Source organism: Triturus cristatus, chromosome 1_2 (genome assembly GCF_964204655.1).
Source record: "Triturus cristatus chromosome 1_2, aTriCri1.1, whole genome shotgun sequence".
Lineage (NCBI taxonomy): Eukaryota > Metazoa > Chordata > Amphibia > Caudata > Salamandridae > Triturus > Triturus cristatus.
This window is the reverse complement of record NC_140580.1, coordinates 668,680,889-668,701,171: the sequence shown is the minus strand read 5'-3', so window position 1 is coordinate 668,701,171 and position 20,283 is coordinate 668,680,889. Positions and strand designations below refer to the sequence as shown.

At 40.9% G+C, this 20,283-nt stretch overlaps 1 protein-coding gene across 2 annotated transcripts in view; it reads right to left on the bottom strand.

Moving 5' to 3' along the window:
- Positions 1-20,283, bottom strand: part of SH2D4B (SH2 domain containing 4B) — a 1,373,617-nt gene that overhangs the window by 461,324 nt on the left and 892,010 nt on the right. For both annotated transcript variants that reach the window (XM_085608516.1, XM_085608523.1), the window contains one exon: positions 5,430-5,557. In XM_085608516.1, the coding sequence (XP_085464642.1) occupies positions 5,430-5,557 (128 nt within the window). The remainder of the gene's footprint in view (positions 1-5,429; positions 5,558-20,283) is intronic.

The window sequence follows — 20,283 nt, the reverse complement described above, 5'->3', positions numbered from 1 at the left end:
GTGCCCAGGGCTGCGGGGGCCTGCTATGTAATTTGGCATTGCCCCTGGGACCTGACCCACGCGGGGGCTTACAGATAATGAGCCCGCCCTTCGTTTAAAAAAAACAAATTCTCAGAAGTGTTCGCACACCCAGCGCGAATTCTGCTGATTTGTTTAAATAAATAAAAAGGTTATGGGCCTGGGCAGGCCTAGGGGGTCAGGGTGTTTTTACCCTGCCCCCTTTTCCTGTTTTTCCCCTTTTTTTCTACTGATTTCATGTGACTCAGTTACTGAGTCACAAGATGGCTGCCAATACTTCCTGGTTTGGAGTGTTGACAGCCAATCAGAGTGAAGCTCGTGCCTGGGAGGGTTTGTGAACCCTCCTTGGTGCTCAGATATTAATATTTTTATTTTTTGATTTTCTCAGGAACTACTGAATGGATGTACACCATTTAAAAATAAATATTTTTCTGAACAAAGAGCTACCTTTTTGTTAAATTTGGTGTAATTCAGTTCAGCAGTTCGGGCTGTAGCCTGTTCCAATTTTTCCTATAGAAATTAACATGGGGAAAACGCGTTTTGGGACCCCCCTTTTTCTCGCCCCCCGCTTGATGAATCACCCCAAAACTTTCAAGGCAGGAGCTGACCAGAGCCGGCCATTAATTTTGTTCTATATACATGTGCTATGTCCAAGGCTGTTCACCCCATTCTGTTAAACAAGAAGGGAAACAGAGTAATTACTTTCACACTCAGGGTGCATGTGAAAGCAATACTGGCTTCCAGAGGAGACGGAGAGCCGTCAATGACCAAGGAAGCCTTCATGCGCCCCACAGTCTCAGTGCAGACTAGGTGCCCTCGGGGCAACCAGGAAACCATGACCGTGTCTGAGGGTCCCCAGAATATGAAATATACCTGTGAAGGGGTGCCAGGCACCCCCTCCCCTATTAAAAAAGGAATAAAAAGGCCTGACTCAGGGGGAAGGGACACAATTATTTCTTATAACTCAAGACTGTTTACAAATGTTAGTATCTACTAGGTTGAAACTTTCTCCTGTTGGAAACTTTTTCTGCAGAACCAAAAGGTTTGTATGGAGCATAATGAATACAATTTACCTGTCACTTGTACACAGAGTTACTATTGAATACAAACATTTATAACATGGTCAATACCTCTAAAAAGCTTGGGGCATTAGGAGCACATGTGTTTTAAAATGTTTCAGGCTACAAAGTGCAGCCATAGAACTCCATCTGAAGACCATGGACCTCCAGTTAGGACAGTTTTGAAACATGTGGTAAGATCTCCGTAGGTCATTGATGTGGTGACCCAGGAGAATTACTGTTTTTTTAAGTAGCTGATGGGGGGTATACTGTGATTCCCAGCCAGCTCCCACAGCAGATGTCAGTGGGAACAGGCAATGTTTTATTAAATACTTGCCCCAGCGCCCACCTGGGGCACCCACAACTCAGTTTTTGTATGGAGCGAAGGGTGTAGCCCTCAGTCCCACTTAGAGAGGATTTATCTTGTGCTGATATTGTTAGCATACCTCTGTGGTTGAAGTCTATTGTTTCTATCACAGAAATGTGTGAAGTTTATTTTATCAAATTATGGAGAGTTGTCCATAGGGTATGGCAGAAGGTATCCTTTCATTGACAAATGCATACCTGTTAACCTCTTTCCCTAAAATTGTGGGTCATATGAAATGAAATAGATAATCCAATCACACTGAATAGATAAATGGCCTCAGGTATAGCATGTTGAATTACTTCAAGTCCATAAACCTATTGGATGCTGTTAGACTGACTGCACAATGTCAGCAGTGATGTAATCAATTATATAATTTAAGGTGTCATCAATGTTGTCATCTAATATGTCAGTGATGTAATATGGGATTTCTTAATCAGCGCATGGCAGAGCGCAAGGTATAGTTAGCTCAGTAAATTAGAACTGGTGAATTTCGTAGTTTGTTTTATTTCTAAACATTAGTTTAGTCCCATTTCAACATCTAACTATAACATCCTTTTAATCTTTATTTTTTGTTTGGATTTCTGTTGTTTTCTGAACCATTTAAACTTCAGCAAACACCCATCCCTCTCAGGCATCCTACAGTTAATGTCCCAGCTGTTTATGGTCTTCGGTCTATCTTCCATAGGTGACAAACCCACATTTTCTTCTTTTTAAAGACAACTAATTGGGGTTCTGCGGTACTTCCACAGTATCCGCATCCCAAGCTTCCACCCTTTGGATCTGCTGTTCCCTGTAAGCTTCCCAGAGAAAGCTTACATGGTGCTGAGGTCTAACTTTCTGCCAGATTTGGCGTAATTTGGTTCAGCCATGTTTCCTGTATTGGAGAGCAAAGATAACCATAGAAATTCACATGGAAAATCCATGTTTTGGGACATCCCCTTTTTCTTGGCCCTTCACTTGATGGATCACCGTGAAACGTCCTATGAAGGAGCTGAGGTGGATAAACTAGGTTTTTGGGGATATTTTCATGTAGATTTGTCAAATGGCACCATAGTTATTAGCAAAATAAAAAACTCTGTCCTAACTATAAGTAAAGATTGGCAAAGGTCACTGTGTAATATGTATATTTAATACTAGATTTATTTATATGCAAATTACCAGAGTGTTATATGCTAATTAATAATATTAATGATTGTGGAGACTCACAAGAGGTGAAAGTTTGAGTGGATATGTTGACCACTCTGCTCCACATTGTACATGAGCTCCTTGTCCATAGCTATTGGGGGTGATAACAATCCGTCTACACCTCTCATCCCATTGGGTCAGACATCAAGGGCAGGTTTCATTTTTTATTTTGTGAACACTTTAATGTGAATCTTCATAATTTCAATTGAAGTGCAAATAGGCATTCACAAAAAGATTTACTTTATCTGGGCAGCTATTTTCACTTTTTGAGATTTCCCAGGGCAGAATTACACATTTTTTACGCAACGCGATGGAGCAAGACGTGAAAGGGAGACAATAGAAATGCACAATATTTACAAAGATATCCCACATTCCTGCTGTTTCCTAGAGCTGGCCCACTGTGTGCTGCCTAGCTGCAGCACAGGGTCCCTGTGCATCCTTGTGCCTGCAATACAGGCAGATTATTTCCTTAGTGGCCTTTTCTTCTTTCTATGTGTGCTCCAGAATGCAGCACACATAGAAAGAGGAATAAATTAAGACAAATAAAGATAATTCTCCTCTGTATGCCTCACTAGCTTTTTTACAAATTCTCAGCTTTACAAGCCTTTGTAAATCTGGGAATGCACAAAAAGCCATGAGTGGATGCATAGGAACACCCATGCTCCACCCGCCAGATACCTGCTCAACACAAGGTTGCGCAAGGTAGTGCTATGCACTGTCACACATTTCTTTGTATTTACTAAACAACACAAAACCATGCAAGATGGCTTACATACCTTAGAGGAGGACTTGCTTTGCCTTGTGTAAACTGGCATCAAACAATGACAAAAAATTCTTAGTGTATTAGGGCCTCCATTTTTACAACCTTCATAACTTTGCCTTCACCTCCACCAATTTTCACTAAACGTGTTTTCAAAGTGCAACCTTTCAACTACAAAATTTAGTGCAGATAGGTCAAAAATAATAAGAAAGTTAATAACAGTGGCCCAAATCCAGTGATCATTTCAAGTAACCTGTGAGTCTTAATTTCAAAGATCCGCCATAAAGAAATGAAATACTGCTGAACTAAAAATCATAAAATTTCGCAAGAACGTCCCTTTGGTGCCTTTTCTTGGTTGTGGATAATTTTCATTTGGCCGTTTTTGAAAGCAACTACCCATGGTGCATGCACTAGTATGCTACATGCCTATAGAAAATCGTAAACATGCGTACATCCTGGAAGTTCAGGTCATTATGCCTGGGCTAAGCATAGAAGCAGTAATTCTCAACTGTTAATGGTGGAGAATAATACTGACTGCTCAATAGAAACTTATCAGGAGCAAATCTCAGGGGCCCCCGATGCTACAATTTGGAACCACATGGGCTTTGATGCTTGCAAACAATAAGCTTAAGGCACAACATCATATTCAAGGCACTACACACTTGTGGGGAGACACAAACATGGTGTCATACACCTACATAGAATCCAAAATGAGCGAAGCTCACAACCCACTGACACTATAAGTTGGTGCTACATGGCAAACATATAACATCTGCCTATATATGACTTATGAGGTAATGTATACCTAAGTGGAAGAATTAAGCATGCAATATAAACATTTATCAGGTGGAATAAATCAATATCAACCACGTACCAAGCACGAGATTACTACATGGAGACACACATGAGGCATGGCCTGAATGGCTGCCCTTCGTCATACTTTAACAAACCACAGTTATGTTGGGGTACAAAACACAGGCAACAATAACATTTTGCAAACACCAAATGAAACACTCAAAACACATTCTCTGTCACTTGTGAAACCTGTGCAGCTTACATACAGAGCCCAAAGCATCATTACAACTTAGATGCTCTTTCAATTAGTTAAACTGCTGTGTAACAATATTTGTGACCATCAGGAGAAAATAAAACATAGCACATGCTGCAATGAAGATCCAAGCATAATCGAGAAACAAAAAAAAAATCAATGATTTGTACATATATAAATTATACATATATTTCATATATATGATTTATACCATTGCGTGTTCCGTGTGTATTTAAAAATTAAGCTAATTATGTAAAACCAGGATGATAGGTGTTAAAATTGGGCAGTAAAGTAAAATCAAATTTGAGAGGCCTTATCTGAAGTGTTATTTTCATTTATAAACTATTGGTAGCATTATATCCTTGTTTTGTTTAAATTAGGAATGGGTGGCAAACTGTGCTCTGCTGGTGGAGTTCGCAGAGGTTTGCCCACTCTGCCTAAAGTACGGAGTCCCGGAAAAAGTCAACGAACCGTTGTGTGGCTGAGTTTTTCTCGCAATCACTTTTTCATGCTCACGTCTGCCAACCTAACGTTGCTACCTTTCCAATGTCGCTACCGTCCCATGGAATGGAGAATGCTGCTGCTGCTTGAGCAGAAAATCTACTCGAGAGGCAGAAAGAAGCAGCACCCTCCGGAGCGACGCGTTGTGCCATTCGTGCTGACTTTACTGTGCGGAATACGCTCCCAGCGCTAAAAATCAGCGTTAACAGCTGGACGAGCCAAGAATTTGCCACTTTTGCAACTCCGCAGAATCTTGCTGAGTTTTTATGTAACTCCATGGAATTCAACAGAATAAAACTCTGTTAGTACTGTCCACCCCTAGTTTAAATATCATGTATTTAAAGAAATACACATTAAAAAATGCGGTGTCACAAACCATATATAATCAGATGAGCAGACTGTAGATTGTTTTGAAAATGAACTGGGAATTACCAATTCATGTTCCCTAGGGTCAGCAAAAACTATTAAAAAAAATAAGATGAATTTATCTACCATGAAACCAAGGCGCGACAGTTTTCGTGCTTCTCTCGTAGCCAGCATCCCGTGGAAGCTGCTCTTCTTTGAACCAGCGGACGATAACCTCCATGGAATACGGTCTTGGAGGCCTTGCCCATGTCCTACTGTACAGAAAAAAAACATCTGCTGTTTATAACGTATGATCTTAACAAAGTTACACACATATTTTATGACCAGACTTCCTAGGCACAAATCAAGCCATTAATTATGATTGTCTTTTAAACAATGTGCATTACCAGTTTGGATTGCGGTCATGTGACAGACATCTGTAATACCACTGCTGTGCAACTGGGGCTTCAACATCTGCCCCCTCATGATACAGTAGGGCATATTAACTAACAATCTGCACCAGGTTTGCATCAAAAAAGTTTCACAAACCAGTACAATGTGTTGTTTTGGTGTTTACTTTCCAGCGCAAATTCTGATTTGCGTTGCAAAGTAGCTCTCATGTTATGCAAAGTAGCACTTTCTTCTTTGCTCTACTATTCGTCAAAGGGTGTTACTTGGGAGGTGTATAGGCATTTCTATGCAACTACCCATGGGTTTTAATGCAAATGCCTATCTAAAAAAAAGGTAGTCATGACTTTGCACCAAAATGTAATGCCTCCTTGACGCAGCCATAATATTTGATACTATTTCTCTTTCCTCAAATTTTTCCAACTTTGCATGTGAGCTGCCATGTACAGCACATATTAAACTATGTCTAAGCATAGAACAATGCTGTAAGGGTGCTTGCTTTGGTGCAATGGAACCCAAAGTGCTCCAGCTCAGAGGAAGACAGAAAAAGTGCCAAACCGTAGAAGATATTGAGATGTTCTACTCTCCTTCTTTCATGCAATGGAAATTTTGTTGTTCTGCTGTGTTGTGTGGAATCTAAGTAAATGTGCCTGTGTGTTTTTACGAAATCTGTCACTGAACAAACTGCATTTCTTTGGCCTAAACACAGCATTAGTAACCTGCCTTTGGGAAAGTGTAATGCTTTTTGAGTAACGTTAGCACATTGTAGACTGATCTCCAGCCTCACCTACTTTCAAACGGTGGCCACATCCCAATTCACACTCAACTTGAAACAAAATCAAAGATAACTTAATAAGCCTCCTCTGCTGACTCTTAAATGACAGATGGGAATTTTTTTTCACTTAGGACCAACACCAACATCAAGCTCTGAGCCTAATAAATGTATTTGAAATTCTCTACACCATCAATTAATTACAACCAGTATGGTACCTGAATATCAACACCAACATATCATTTGGCTATAATATCATGATCAAAATATTATGACTGTAAAAATATCAAGAGGCATGATATTGAGGGTAAGTCTTTTTACAATTTTAAAAAATATTATGCTTAAAATATTGTTAACAAATATGGTGGCTTTAATATAGTTATTCTTAATGTTTTAATTGTAATATATTTAAACCAAATGTTTTTTGTAATGTTTTGGGTTTTTACTTAACTACATTTTATCTTTGGTTTGTGGGTTGTTTTGGACATTAGAATCAGGAGTGTTTTCTTTAAACATTGTTAACTAAATTATTCTTTTGTTACAGATGTTTACAATAATTTAACTTCATTTTGTATACGTTGAATTATAAATATGTGTATGTGCTAAAAAATATGGGGTACATTTAGTTTGAGTTGTATAGTTCATTTATAATATTACAGCTTGTGGTGTGTAATGGGGGATACGGTGGGGAGTATTTTCTGGGGGGTCCAAAGGTAATGATGGTATTTGTTGTTTTCAAGTATAAAATAGGCCTGGGCGAAGCACTACGCTACGCTCGCGTAGTTTGCGAAGTTCGCGCTACTTCGCACTACGCGAACTGCACGTAGCACAGTGCGAACACGCGTAGCGTAGTGTTGCGTAGTGCTGCGGTCATTTTTTGCTTGCTCGCGGTCCTCAACGTCAAGTTGGCGACCGCGAGCAAGCAAAATGACATCCTGGCGAGACTTTTTCCTTGTTCGCGATCGCGAGCATGGAAAATAAACCTCCCGGCGAGATTCCCAACGCGAGAAGGTCAGGTTTCTCATTGCGAGGGGTCGCGTATGCTCGCGACCGCTCGCGATGAGAAACTACCAGTTCGCGTTGAGAAAGCTGCAGCTCGAGGAAAAATCTACTCGAGCAGCAGAAAACTACAGCTCGCACTGTGCAAGATGCCCTTTTCAATGATTGCACAGTGCCGGTTGCTTGTCCGCACTGTGCAATCATTGAAAACAACATCTTGCACAGTGCGAACATGTTACTTCGCAGTTCGCGAAGTGCTACGCGTAGCTCGCGTAGTGCGAACTTCACTTTGCGTAGCTTCGCGAAGTGCTACTTCGCGAACTACGCCCACCCTTAGTATAAAACTTGCGGTACTGCTTCGTAGTTCATATTTTTGTAGTTAGGGTTTCATATAAATAATAGTTAATAAACGCGTTTAACAATATACATATTTAAAATGGATTAATTTATTTTTTCTTCGCTTAAAATATATTCATTTTTTAAAATTTTCGGGCTTATGTATTCTGGGATCATGTATTTTGGGCTTTCATTCAATTTCTTCATTGCTTCTTCAACATATTGGTCTTTGTCCAATATGACTATGTTTCCACCTTTATCAGATTGTTTGATTTCAATAGTTGTGTTCTCATGTAGTCTTCTTAGGGCCACTCTCTCTCTATCTTGGTGAGGTTGTCTCCATGTTTCCAATTCATTTTTAATTTGTTCAGATTATTAATGATCTGTTTTAATTTGTTCAGATCATTAATGATTTGAACAAATTAAAAATTAATTGGAAACATAGATACAAAGTGCTAACTAAAGAAGAGAACATTGGAACATACACAAAGTATAATAAATAAAGTTAGAAACTGTCCTGTTGCAAGACACTTTGAAAAAGAAAAAGAAAGTGATTGGAAGAAATTAGGAGTGTGTGGAATTAACATGATTGAACATAATGTGAGAGGTGGAGATAGACAACTGAACTTAAGAACATCGGAGTCATGGATCTTGAACATTTGAACACTGAATCCAAAAGGGTTGAATCTGGACAATAAAATGTTTGTTCATCTATCAATTGTCAATACCTAGGAATGTGACCAGAACATGTGCCCGCTAGAGGACTTCAATATTACAGCTATGATAAGATTGGTGAGATGACCAGGACAATTTCATTGTTACTACTCACGGAGTGCTTGAAAATATGAATACATAATATATAATTACATTTGCCACAAGAGGCAAAAACGAGAACATACTTGACACTGTATGTTGACAAATGTGTATTTCAGAAACACACATTTATCATGGGTTGAAAACTATAATGACTATTTCAAGAATTGGTAATAAACATTTACATACAACATATTGCCGTGCCTTCGTATACATGAAGATTTAGAATCAAGAAGGACTTGAAATCCCACAAAGCATTGTGATATTTGCAAGCTTTGCACAAGTGATCACATGACTTGATCAGTATAGTATGTAGACAGTTCGATGAACTGTAAACTAACATGTTTTTTTTCCTCTGTGCTATTGATACATTATAATACACTGACTTGAGTACATCCTGTAGGTTCTGTCTAAAGGATATGACTGGAAGGCCAGACTCGACAGGGATTGCATTCTAGATTTGATATATATATGTATATATATATGTGTAAGGAGCTGCAATATATATATATATATATATATATATATATATATATATATATATATATATATATATATATATATCCAACTACCACTCCAAAGCGCTTCTCGGCACCATGAACAGAGAGACGGACACCTTCTTCTTCGTAGAAAACTGCAGCCGCAGTATCGTCTTTATTCAAATCATAAATCAGTGCAATGAAACGGAACGACGCGTTTCGGCCAACTGTGTGGCCTTGCTCACATATATATCTCCAAACATCAATTTCCCTTTTCTCCAACTAAATCGACCAGCACTCAAAGGGATTATATCTGCTCAACTTTTTATTTCCTGTGCAACCGTATCCACGCGTTCTGACTGTCAAGCAGCCTTCTTCACGATACCTATATATATAGGCCATACTGGACATGGAAAAGGTCACACACTGCCTAGAGTGCAGGTGTGAGTCATTTGGCTTCTTAGCAGGGAAATTATGAAACCTTGCAAATTCCAGAAAGAGTGACTAATCGATAATATTCTCCATCGAATATCAAAGTTTGTGGGTGGGGATGGATTCGCTTTTTAAAAAATGTATACTTTGCTTCCTCGCAGTACCGGATGATTGCAGGTGACAATGTGTGTATGAGCTTCTTCCATCATACTGAAAAATATAAACCTAAACGTGGATTGTGCTAAATATTAAGGAAAAGTACTTCTCCATATGAAGCAATGGCCAAAAGCATTTTTTTCACGGTGCAGCCAAAGTGGCATTTTACTATACAGTGTCTAGTTGTAAATAAATATATATTTCTACAATTTCAGGTGGGAAAATGATAGAAAGTTGCTGAAAAGTTCTTTTTAATCATTGTTAAATCAGTTCTCCTGCCCTGACTTTCTCTTAGTGGTGGTAAAAGCACTCTAATCAAGTGTGAGGTGTTTTGCTGTTAGAGAGCAATACACCAAGGTCTGAAGGTAGGAAGGCTTCTGTGGGGCAAACACTAACCACTTAGCTGGGATGGGCCATGTGACAGGCTACAGCAACTCTTGCCAATATAAAGGACCAGAGTAACAGCCTTTCTTTTAACATGAATATACCACATGAAGATCTAAGTGACAGAACCCTCTCCCTGAAAACATTCTCTAAAACATTGATTTCTGCTTACAGAAGGAGGGGAAGTTGGTCCCAAATCAGGGATACCCAGAGATTCCCAGATCAACCCTGGGGCTGGCCTTGGGAGGGGACTCAGAACTCCTGATTAGGGAGCATCACTCCCATCTTGGATAGAGACATCTCAGCAGGTTTACAGACAAGTGGAATAGTGCTGAAAAAGAGGGTTGAGTTTTGTGAAATGTCTGCTGGAACTGTGCTCAAGGAAATCTCCAACCACAGGCTAGTGCACTGGCAAAACAAATAGTCCACCACCAATTTTTCAGATCATTCCTGGAACTGGAATAATCACTAAAAGGGAAGAGAATCATGACTGGCTTGCTGGGGGAAGAAGTCTGAAAGGACTGATGGACTGCTGCTCTCCACTTGCACCCAGGGACTGAAACTGCTTTCCAGCTCCTGTTTACTACCTCATGGTCACAAGAATTGTGAGTGGATTGCACCGGACTTTGTAAACACCTTGGCTGGTGAGAGACCTGAACCCTAGAAACCTTCCTAAGGACCTGTGAGGTGTAGTGAATTTCCTTGCATTAGGAGAATGGGGACACTTATTTGTGTAATAAACAGAGGAAGAGAGGCCTGTCTCACTCTTGGAGCCATGACTGGAGTGTACCAGAAAGCCACCAGGACAGCTGAAGTTATTTCAGTATACCAGCCTGAAAGGTATCTTACTCTTCTGTTTTCTCTGCCTCTGTGAAGCAGAACAATTTGCTGGTCACTTTCCCTAGTTTCTATTTCTGGTGCAAGAGTCATGTCAATTTATTGGGCAATATACCTAAGCAGGCTAACAGTAATGTTTGCACCACCATTGTTCCTTTCAGAATTTTTTATATTTTCTTCAAAAGTCCATGTACCCTGTTCCTATAAACCTACCCATTTTGTGTTATAAGCTGATTATAATATAATATTTAATATTATTTTCTGTTGCTGGAACCCATCATATATTTCTCTCTGCGGAATTGCCTACAGTCTGTGGCTTGACTATCAGAAGTTAATCTGAGTTTCTCATTTAAGTATATTGTGTCCTGACATCATTGTATTTTAGTAAGTTGGTAGAGAAACCCTCTGCAACACTAATAAAGTATACATGCACAGTCATTTTTTCAGGAGTAACTTGGAAACAGGTATGGTTTCAATATCATAGGAACTTAATATTAGAGCAGCCTTGCTCCCTTGTTTACCTTTGTGTGTCACCTGGGCACTGTTGACTGTCCCCAGCAACATTTGGTCTAGAAAGCTTGATCGTTCCAGACCTGTTTATTCCAAATGTTTCCGTTTTTCTAACAATCACCACCGAGTCCAAATCACTGTATCAATGAGAGAGAATGAAGAAAACATGTTTGTGTATCACAAAGTATTTATTTACATTTTTATTCACTTGATTGGTTGCAAAGAGAAATATTTGCATAGTTTTATGATAGCCTTATAGCCCTCTGCCAAGGCTTATGCCCGTTGTTAAAGGCCCTGAGCCCGAGTTATATGCCAGAGTTTCAGGTGAGGGCTGTTGACGAGTGAGGAGGCCCTTTAACATCTGAGGCAGAATGGATATAAGGCTATAACAACATTCCACATGTCCATGCAGCAGTTTTGGACACAATCAGGATTAACAAAAAATAAACTCCCAACCTCAATAATTTTGTTCACATAGAGATAATGAATATAATGTGGCATACTAAGAATTGTCCTTATTAGGAAGGATTGCCCGTAAATGGGAATAAATGTTTGCGACAACATCTCCATTGCGAAAACCAGAACAGTAGCATGTCAGGTTAGAACGCTTAAGAGTGGGAAACGTAAGTGGGACTGGCATATGGTATTGTTAATTTTGGAGTGTGCAGGTTCAGTCAAGTAGAAAAGCATTAGTTTCTAGATTAAAGATTTCCAAGCTGAGTCAGAACATGAAGTTGATGAAGCAGGATTAACAGTATAGCGCTGTTCCAATAAATGTACTGATCAAAGGGGAAAAGTGTCAACTACAAGAAACATACTTGCAAATGATGCATTCAAGTCTGCCTTCACCTACGTTGGTAAATCTGTGATATCTTCTGATGCTTCACTCTCAGTTATAGAAACTAAGTTCTGAAATACCTTACTGGAAGCAAGATTTATTTCCAGCATGGTGATACTGAATCTTTTGAACGATGAAGGCTAGACATGCCAATTTAAAGATATTTTATTCTTTGATTCATTCAGTACTTATTTGTAATCAACATTAAATGCAGGGGCCCAAGTTTTTCGTCAGAGCCACCGTCCAGGTTTGTTGAATACCAAGGTTGTATTCAACCTCAAGAAATGGAATAAAGATTAATAGACCTATAATTCAAGATGTAGCACACCAAGCAACAAGATGCATTAAGATCGCCTTAGAAGTCTATAGCTGTAGTTTATTGCTATAGTTTCATGGGCCAGATGTACAAACATTTGGAATACCCATTTCCTAATTGTGATTCTCTCAGAATATCAATTAGGAAATCAGTATTCCTAAATGTATGAAACTCATTGAGATTCTGAAAAGAAACTCTCAATCCCATCTTCGTCGCCACTGAAAAGAAGCTCTCAGACACAATGGTAAGAGCTATCTCTCTTTATTACTGTCAACTCCAACAGCCTGGCAGCAACTGCCGAAAGAACCCAATGATAGAACCCTTGCAGAGGTCGATGCAGGGAACATTCAGAACAATACAAACCTCACCATTCTGAGCATGCACCCAGTCCCAGCTAATATCCCAACAGCTTTATTTAGGGATTCTGTGTGGGTTGCTAATCCATCTACCTCATGAATATTAAAGAGATAGGTCACGGTCTGTGACCCCTTAGGAATCGCAGCCATCACAGCGATGGTGGCCTGCTAAGGTCAGCAGACCACCATGTCTGTGATTGCTTCTTAATAAAGCAATCTTTTTTTTCAAATGCAGCCAGTTGTCCTTAAAAGAAAAATGGGATGTGTTTAAAAAGAAAAAAAGAAACCATAAAGTTAAAGAACAGGCAGTGGTCCGTGTGACGGCCGCCTGCTCTTAAAAAATGTTACTACTTACATTCTCAAAGGGGAAGTGGTCCCTTCATTGAAAATGTCAGTTAAAACTAAATATCTTAAACTATAAGAACCACTGACATTCAAGAGTTATAGTTAACTGAAGATTTTTATAACTCGCACCCACCCCATGCACAGTGTTGTCTTCAATGATGTAATTTCTGATGTCATCAGGGATGTTATTCATGATGTTATACATCATACCATGAGAGATTTATAATAATATGTGCGATCATAAGAAGTGCATGGCAAGGGGGTGAGTTATATTTCTTCTATGGACAGCTGTTCACCTTTGCAAAGAAAATAATAATAACCAATCCCAACATGCCTAAAAGGAGAAAAAACATCTTACTAACAATGAATGAGGATAAGGATTGTTCTTAATTAAATTTTTATTGATTTATATTTGGGATTTTGGTTCCGAAATGCTAAATAAAACACTGTCCACACATAGCACAAATGCTGGTGTTTGACATAAACCAAACCAAAAAGTGAGCTGTACCAGAGACAATTAATAGTTGCTGCTGTATGTCACGTACCTGTGAAGGCGTACATTGCTGGTGGCTGTGTAGCAGATAATGGAATCAGAGAGGTAATCTGTGGCTACGTAATGAACAGCTCTGATTCTCAGTGTCAGTATTTTATAGCTAGCCATGTGTTTGGCAGAGGCCAAGCCAGCTTGATGACAATAAGCTGAAGTAGACATTAGCATAAACCCTTTGGAATGAAAAACTGTGAGTTAAAACTGTGTCTCAAGGATATGTATAAAAATGTGAACCTCTCTAAAGACAAGCGCCAGTTCTTAAGATCATGTTTGGTTTGCACTAAGACTCTGAAAAATATATACACCGAAACGTAGAGCACACGTGTGTGTGTAATGAAGTCATATAAATGTGAATATATGTTTTCAATTTGGCCAGTAATGTTAGGGATACCAGTAGCAGTTATTTTCATACTTTAGCAGTTACAAAGATGAAAGTAGATACCTTTGCTGTATGGAGAGACAGATGCGGCTATTTGCTCAAGTGGGACATTTCCATGATAACAGCAATGGGAGATTATTACTGGCTAGAGCTAGAATTGAGCCTCAAACCCTACTGGATCATTAATCACGGTAATTTTATTTAACTACTTCGATATGCTGCATAAAGTATTACATTTGTTGTTCAAGATTACATACTTTTTATGTAAGAGACCAAAATATTGAGTCACAAATAGTGTGGAAAAGACTATCGTCAAAAAAACTAAAAAAAATTGAGGTATAGCAATATATATATATATTTATATTTACTGAAAAAACATAGGTTTCAGGCACGTTATAGTTAGAAATTAGCATTTAAAAAACCTTAGAAATTCACTGAAAAAACCATAGGTTTTAGGGAAAGTTATAGTCAGTTGGACATTTCACTTGTACAAAACCATAGAAATTCCCCTGTTATAGTTAGTTCAGCTAACTATAACTCGCGCCCCCACAATGCACTGCTGATGATGTCACATATTACATCACTTATGACATGGTCAGTGACATCACTGATGACATCACTGATGACATCTCAAATGACATCACTGATGACATCAACCAGTGACTGTGTTTCTGTAAAGTTTAAATGTGTTTAATATATTTAGGGAAAGGCGTATTGAAGAATGAGTGGGTGTATAAGGGTTTTTTAAGTGAATTTCAAAGGTTTTTTAAATGCTAGTTTCTAACTATGCCTACAGAAGCAGGACATGTGAAGAAAGAAGAAAAAAAGTACAGAAAGAAGCAAAAGAAATGGAGAAAGAAGCAACAGAAGTCCACAAAGAGGAAAAGAAGTGCAGGAAGAAGCAAGACATGTGCAGAAAGAACCAACAGAGGAGCAGAAAGAGGCCTTGTTGCAAAATCATCCTGTGCCCACAACTTTTTCAGACGGGTACTGGTGGTAACTGACTCTGACTAACCAGGCCTAGAGCCAGTGCTATGCTAAAAGACACTTAGAATACAGTGAAAACACCTACATACACTAGGGAACACCATGCGTTGGAGTCCCCCTGTGATTAGCATGACCTCCTCTGTAAGGCCCTAGTACATAGTAGGGCAGGGGGATTAAAACTACCTCTAAGTCAGAGGTGCAGAAATATGCTACTTTAACTAGTAGTCGTGTTTGCAGAGTGGTGGAGAAAGGGTACTGGGCGTCCAACCAATGCTCAGGAATTCCGCTGCGTAGGACTCACAGGAGGTACCAGGAGGGATTCTCGGCCCCAAACTCCCTCAGGACTAAATTGGACTTCATCCCCCATCCCGTAGTCTGTCAAGAGGCACGTTTGCAGAGTGGTAGAGAAAGGGGGCCATGGCCTCCGAAGACGTCTTAGCAATCCCACTGTGTGGGACTTACTGGAGGTAACAAGAGGGGTAGTTGGCCCCCAAGGACATCCTTGGGGGCCAACTTCCCAAACTATTACCTCCAATCAGTCCCACACAACAGCACTGGTAAGTACTCGTACCAGGCCACGCCCACTTTGCCCACCACTCTACAAACGCGCCCGCCACTGCTTGGGGTCCTTTAGGGGCCAACTGGCCTACATTTTACCTCCAATAAGCCTCACACAGTGGGATTGGTGAGAGGTAGACAAAGGCCATACCCCCTTTCTCCACCACTCTGCAAACGCTCCCCCTGGTGCATTGTAAGTTGGGGGATTAAGTCCCCTTGAATCCTGAGGGTCCCTGGGGTCCAGCTAGCCCACCAGGTACCTCCAGTAAGCACCACAGAGCTGCACTGCAGAGAGGTGTAAAAAGGGGCATGGCCTGGACCACCTCTCTGCAATTTCAGCGCAGTGGCGCTTACTGGAGGTACATGGTGGGCTAGTTGCCCCCAGGGACCCTCAGGATTAAAGAGGAATTAATTCCCCACCTTAAACACGCCACAGGGCGTGTTTACACACATGTCACCTCAGGCCCCACCCCCTCCCTTCACCACTGTGCAAACGCACCCCGTGGCGTGTTTTAAGTTGGGGGATAAAGTCCCCTTGAAACCTAAGGGTCCCTGGGGTCCAACTAGCCCACCAGGTACCTCCAGTTAGTGCCACAGAGCTGCGTTGCAGAGAGGTGTAAAAAGGGGCGTGGCCTGGACCCCCTCTCTGCAACGCAGCCCTGTGGCGCTTACTGGAGGTACCTGGTGGGCTAGTTGGCCCCCAGGGACCCCCAGTATTGAAGGTGAATTAATACCCAACTTAAAACGTGCCACAGGGCGCGTTTGCAGAGTGTTACTGGGAGGAGGTGGGGCCTCAGCGATGCCGGTCTTTTTTTTTTTTAAGAAGGGGAGCTGTGTGGCCTCCATTCCTCTCCTATTTTATGGGCCCTGGGGACCCCATCCCCCAGGGCCTGACCCCTAATTGTTTTTTAAATGGAAGGGGGCAGCGTGGCCCCCCTCCAGAGGCCATATTCAGCCCGGGGTCCCCATCCCCCGGGGCATGGCCAGTGTTTATTTAGAAGAAAAAAAATATTTGGAGGGGTGCTGCGTGGCTTCCCTCCTCAGGCCATTTATGTCCCCAGAGACCCCATCCCCCGAGGCTGGCCTTTGCATGTTTTTTTTTTTTATTATGGGAGAGGGGGGCTACATGGCCCCCCTCCCGGGCCACTCCTTGCCCCGGGGATCCCATCGCTCGTGGCCTGGCCTCTTGTTGGGGACCGTGGAGGGAGCCCCAATGCCCCGATGGTCCCAGCCGGCTCCCCGCCTCCTGCGGGAGCCAGCAGTGCTTTTCCACACAGGGAGCTGCTGACATGCAGCTCCCCATGTGGGTCCTGCTCTCTCTTCCAAAATCCAAACCACAGTTTGCTATGGTAGGGCGGGAGTCGCGAGGCTCCCGCCCTGCCATAGCAAACAGCAGTGTCCCGGGGTGGGCAACCTGAGACACTGCAGGAGCCGGCCCTGGGGGGTGGCAGTCCCCAGGGCAATCACAGGCTCCAGGAGGGGGCCGCGCGGCCCCCTCATATCCAATGCACAGCCCCGGGGAGGTGGTGGTCCCCGGGGTTCGTGGGTCCGTAACAGAACCCCAAATTTGCATTTTAGTGCCCCGGGAGGTGGCGGTTCCCGGGGTGTGTGGGGGAGCTCGAGCCCCCCCAGACAGGTATTTTTTATAACAAGACCTGGGGGGTGGTGGTCCCCGGGGCTTGGGGGGCCTTGGAGGCCCCCCAAACCTTGAAAACACAAGCCCCGGGGGGTGGCGGTCCCTTTCTGAACCAAGGGCTACTTTTTTGCCAAATTAGGTGTAATTCTGTTCAGCAGTTCGAGCTGTAGCCGTTTCTAAAGTTTAATATGGAAAATAACATGGAAAAAAACATGCTTTGGGACCCCCCTTTTTTCTCGGACCCCGTTTGACAACTCACCTCAAAACTTTCAAGACAGGAGCTGACAGGAGCACCCCACGAGTTTTGAAATTTTCGCAAAGATTCGTCATCCGGCGCCAAAGTTATTGGGAAAATAAAAAACGCTTTTCCTATGCAAACTAGGTTCTAACTAGAACTATCTACTGGCAACCTCCAGTAAATTATATATATATATATATATATATATATATATATATATATATATATATATATATATATATATATTCACTGAAAAAACCATAGGTTTCAGGGGCGTTATAGTTAGCTGGACATTTCCCTCGTACAAAACCCTACAAATTGGTGATGTCATTTGAAATGTCATCAGTGATGTCATCAGTGATGTCACTGACCATGTCATGAGTGATGTAATATGTGGCGACATCAGCAGTGCATTGCGGGGGCGCAAGTTATAGTTAGCTGAACTAACTATAACAGGGGAATTTCTCGGGTTTTGTACGAGGGAAATGTCCAGCTAACTATAATGCCCCTGAAACCTATGGTTTTTTTCAGTGAATTTCTAAGGTTTTTTAAATGCCAATTCCTAACTATAATGTCCCTGAAACCTTTGGTTTTTTCAGGGAATTTCAAAGGTTTTTTAAATGCCAATTCCTAACTATAACGTGCATGAAGCCTATGGTTTTTTCAGTAAATTTCAAAGGTTTTTTAAATGCTAATTCCTATATATAACTTATCTCTAAAGATATCATGTTTAATGATTTTGATTGGATTTCTATATTTTTCAAATTCAGTGTGTCAATTTCATTAATTATATTTTTTTTTAAATACTTTTTAATCACCATTTTTTAAACTTATTTTTTCAATGAATTCTTTTAAAAATTTAAAAATATTATTTGAATTTAATGGGTTTTTCAAAGATATTTTTTTATATTTTTCAAAATATTTTTTTAACTATATGTTCAAAACTTTATTTTATATATATTTTTTCCATGTTTTTGGATTCGCGCACCCTATGTGCACCGTTCTCGATCCCTACGCGATAGCATCCGCGCATGGTATGCGTTGGGTACGTGTTTTTTGCACAATCGCAATATGACCGGTACGCGACTCCCAGCCTATACGCGACACGTTCAATGTACGCAACGTGACGTTTACGCGCTTCCACGATGCGTCATCTGCGTCTATGACACGGTAGGTGCGCGGATCCCGCAAAATATTTAACAGTTTAAAAAACATGTATATATGTATTTCATGTGAATATTAATTGAAGACAAACTCTGAACTAGTCTTAAAAGTAATATATTTGTACATCTAATCCTATATTTCTTTTTAATTCAATTTTGCGGATGCGCGCTGGGTGCGTGGTGCATATGCGCAGGGTGCGCGGATCCCATGTGACCTGCCAAAAAAGAGATTTGATTGGTTCATTACACTTCCTCTTCTAACTATTGAAAGACCCCACCCAATTCAATCATTCTTCTTTGACCTTCTTTGGAGGAGCATCTCTTTGCAGAGAAGAAGATTTTTTTAGACAAAGTTTACACTTAGCTCTAACTTTTTTCTACCAAAACTGGCTTCAGGGTAGCAGGCATCACCTGCATCTCCTCATACATCTGAGGATGAATTTTTGGAGGAGACACCACGCACACCACGTTTTTCTTCAGTGGTGTGGAAATTTTTTACTTTTCCCGAGGGGCAAACAAAGACCAATGCCACCTTGGTCACGTTGAAGATTTGCAAAAGAGTGCTGTCGCGAGGGGATCCTAACAAGAAATACTCGTGCAGCACGGCGAGTATGATGAAGCACCTAAGGACCCTTCATCCAAACAATCTTGCACGAGAAGAGTGAAAACGGATGAGAAACACTCCTGCTCCTGCGCCTTCCACCTCATCGCAGCCGAGCACTTCAAGAGTGCATCCATCAGCCAAAAACTCGGACATTCGTCCTCAATTTCAATATTTAAAAGTGCTCTGCACTAAGTGCAATGCGACTTTGTGTTACGGTGAGCAGTCGATTGAGCTGATCTGCCGCTGGCAAGAAAGTCACATTTGCTAGGTTTTTTTGGGGGTTTTTTTTTTCCCTGAAGTTCATTGTTTGGTTCCTCCTGTTTTGTTTTTTGTTTGTTTTTTTTGCAGAAAAACCCCAAAAAATAAAAAATTACTCAGAACCCCCCCCCCCCAAAAAAAATATAAAAGAAGAAAAAAAAAAGTTCTTGTAAGAACTACCTTTCCTGGTTTAAAAAAAGAGCTGAATTTCTTTGTTAGTGTCTAAAAGTATAGATGAATGTATGTGTAGTACGTAATTGAGTGAATGAATGCATAAGTAGCGCATGGTGAATGTATAAGTGCAGAACTATGAGTAAGTGCTTCAGCATCACACAGTAACCTCTTTAACTACAGTGTGCTGTAGTACTTCCGAAGCACAGGGATGCAACATATGTACATAAATATGTTGCAAATCTATGCTTCTCTCTGCACGACTGCTTAAACTGCAGCCATGTGGTGAGTGACACAGGCACCCTTGCACCATAGGGCAAGGATATCTGTGTCATGAGCTGTTTGTTTTTGTGCAGGAAGACACACCTTCCTGTACAAAAACAATCAGTAAAGGCATTTTTCTCCTTCAATGTATGCTGAGCATTGTAGCATGCATTGAAGATATAAAAATGTGGGGAAATAAAAACAATTCTCCT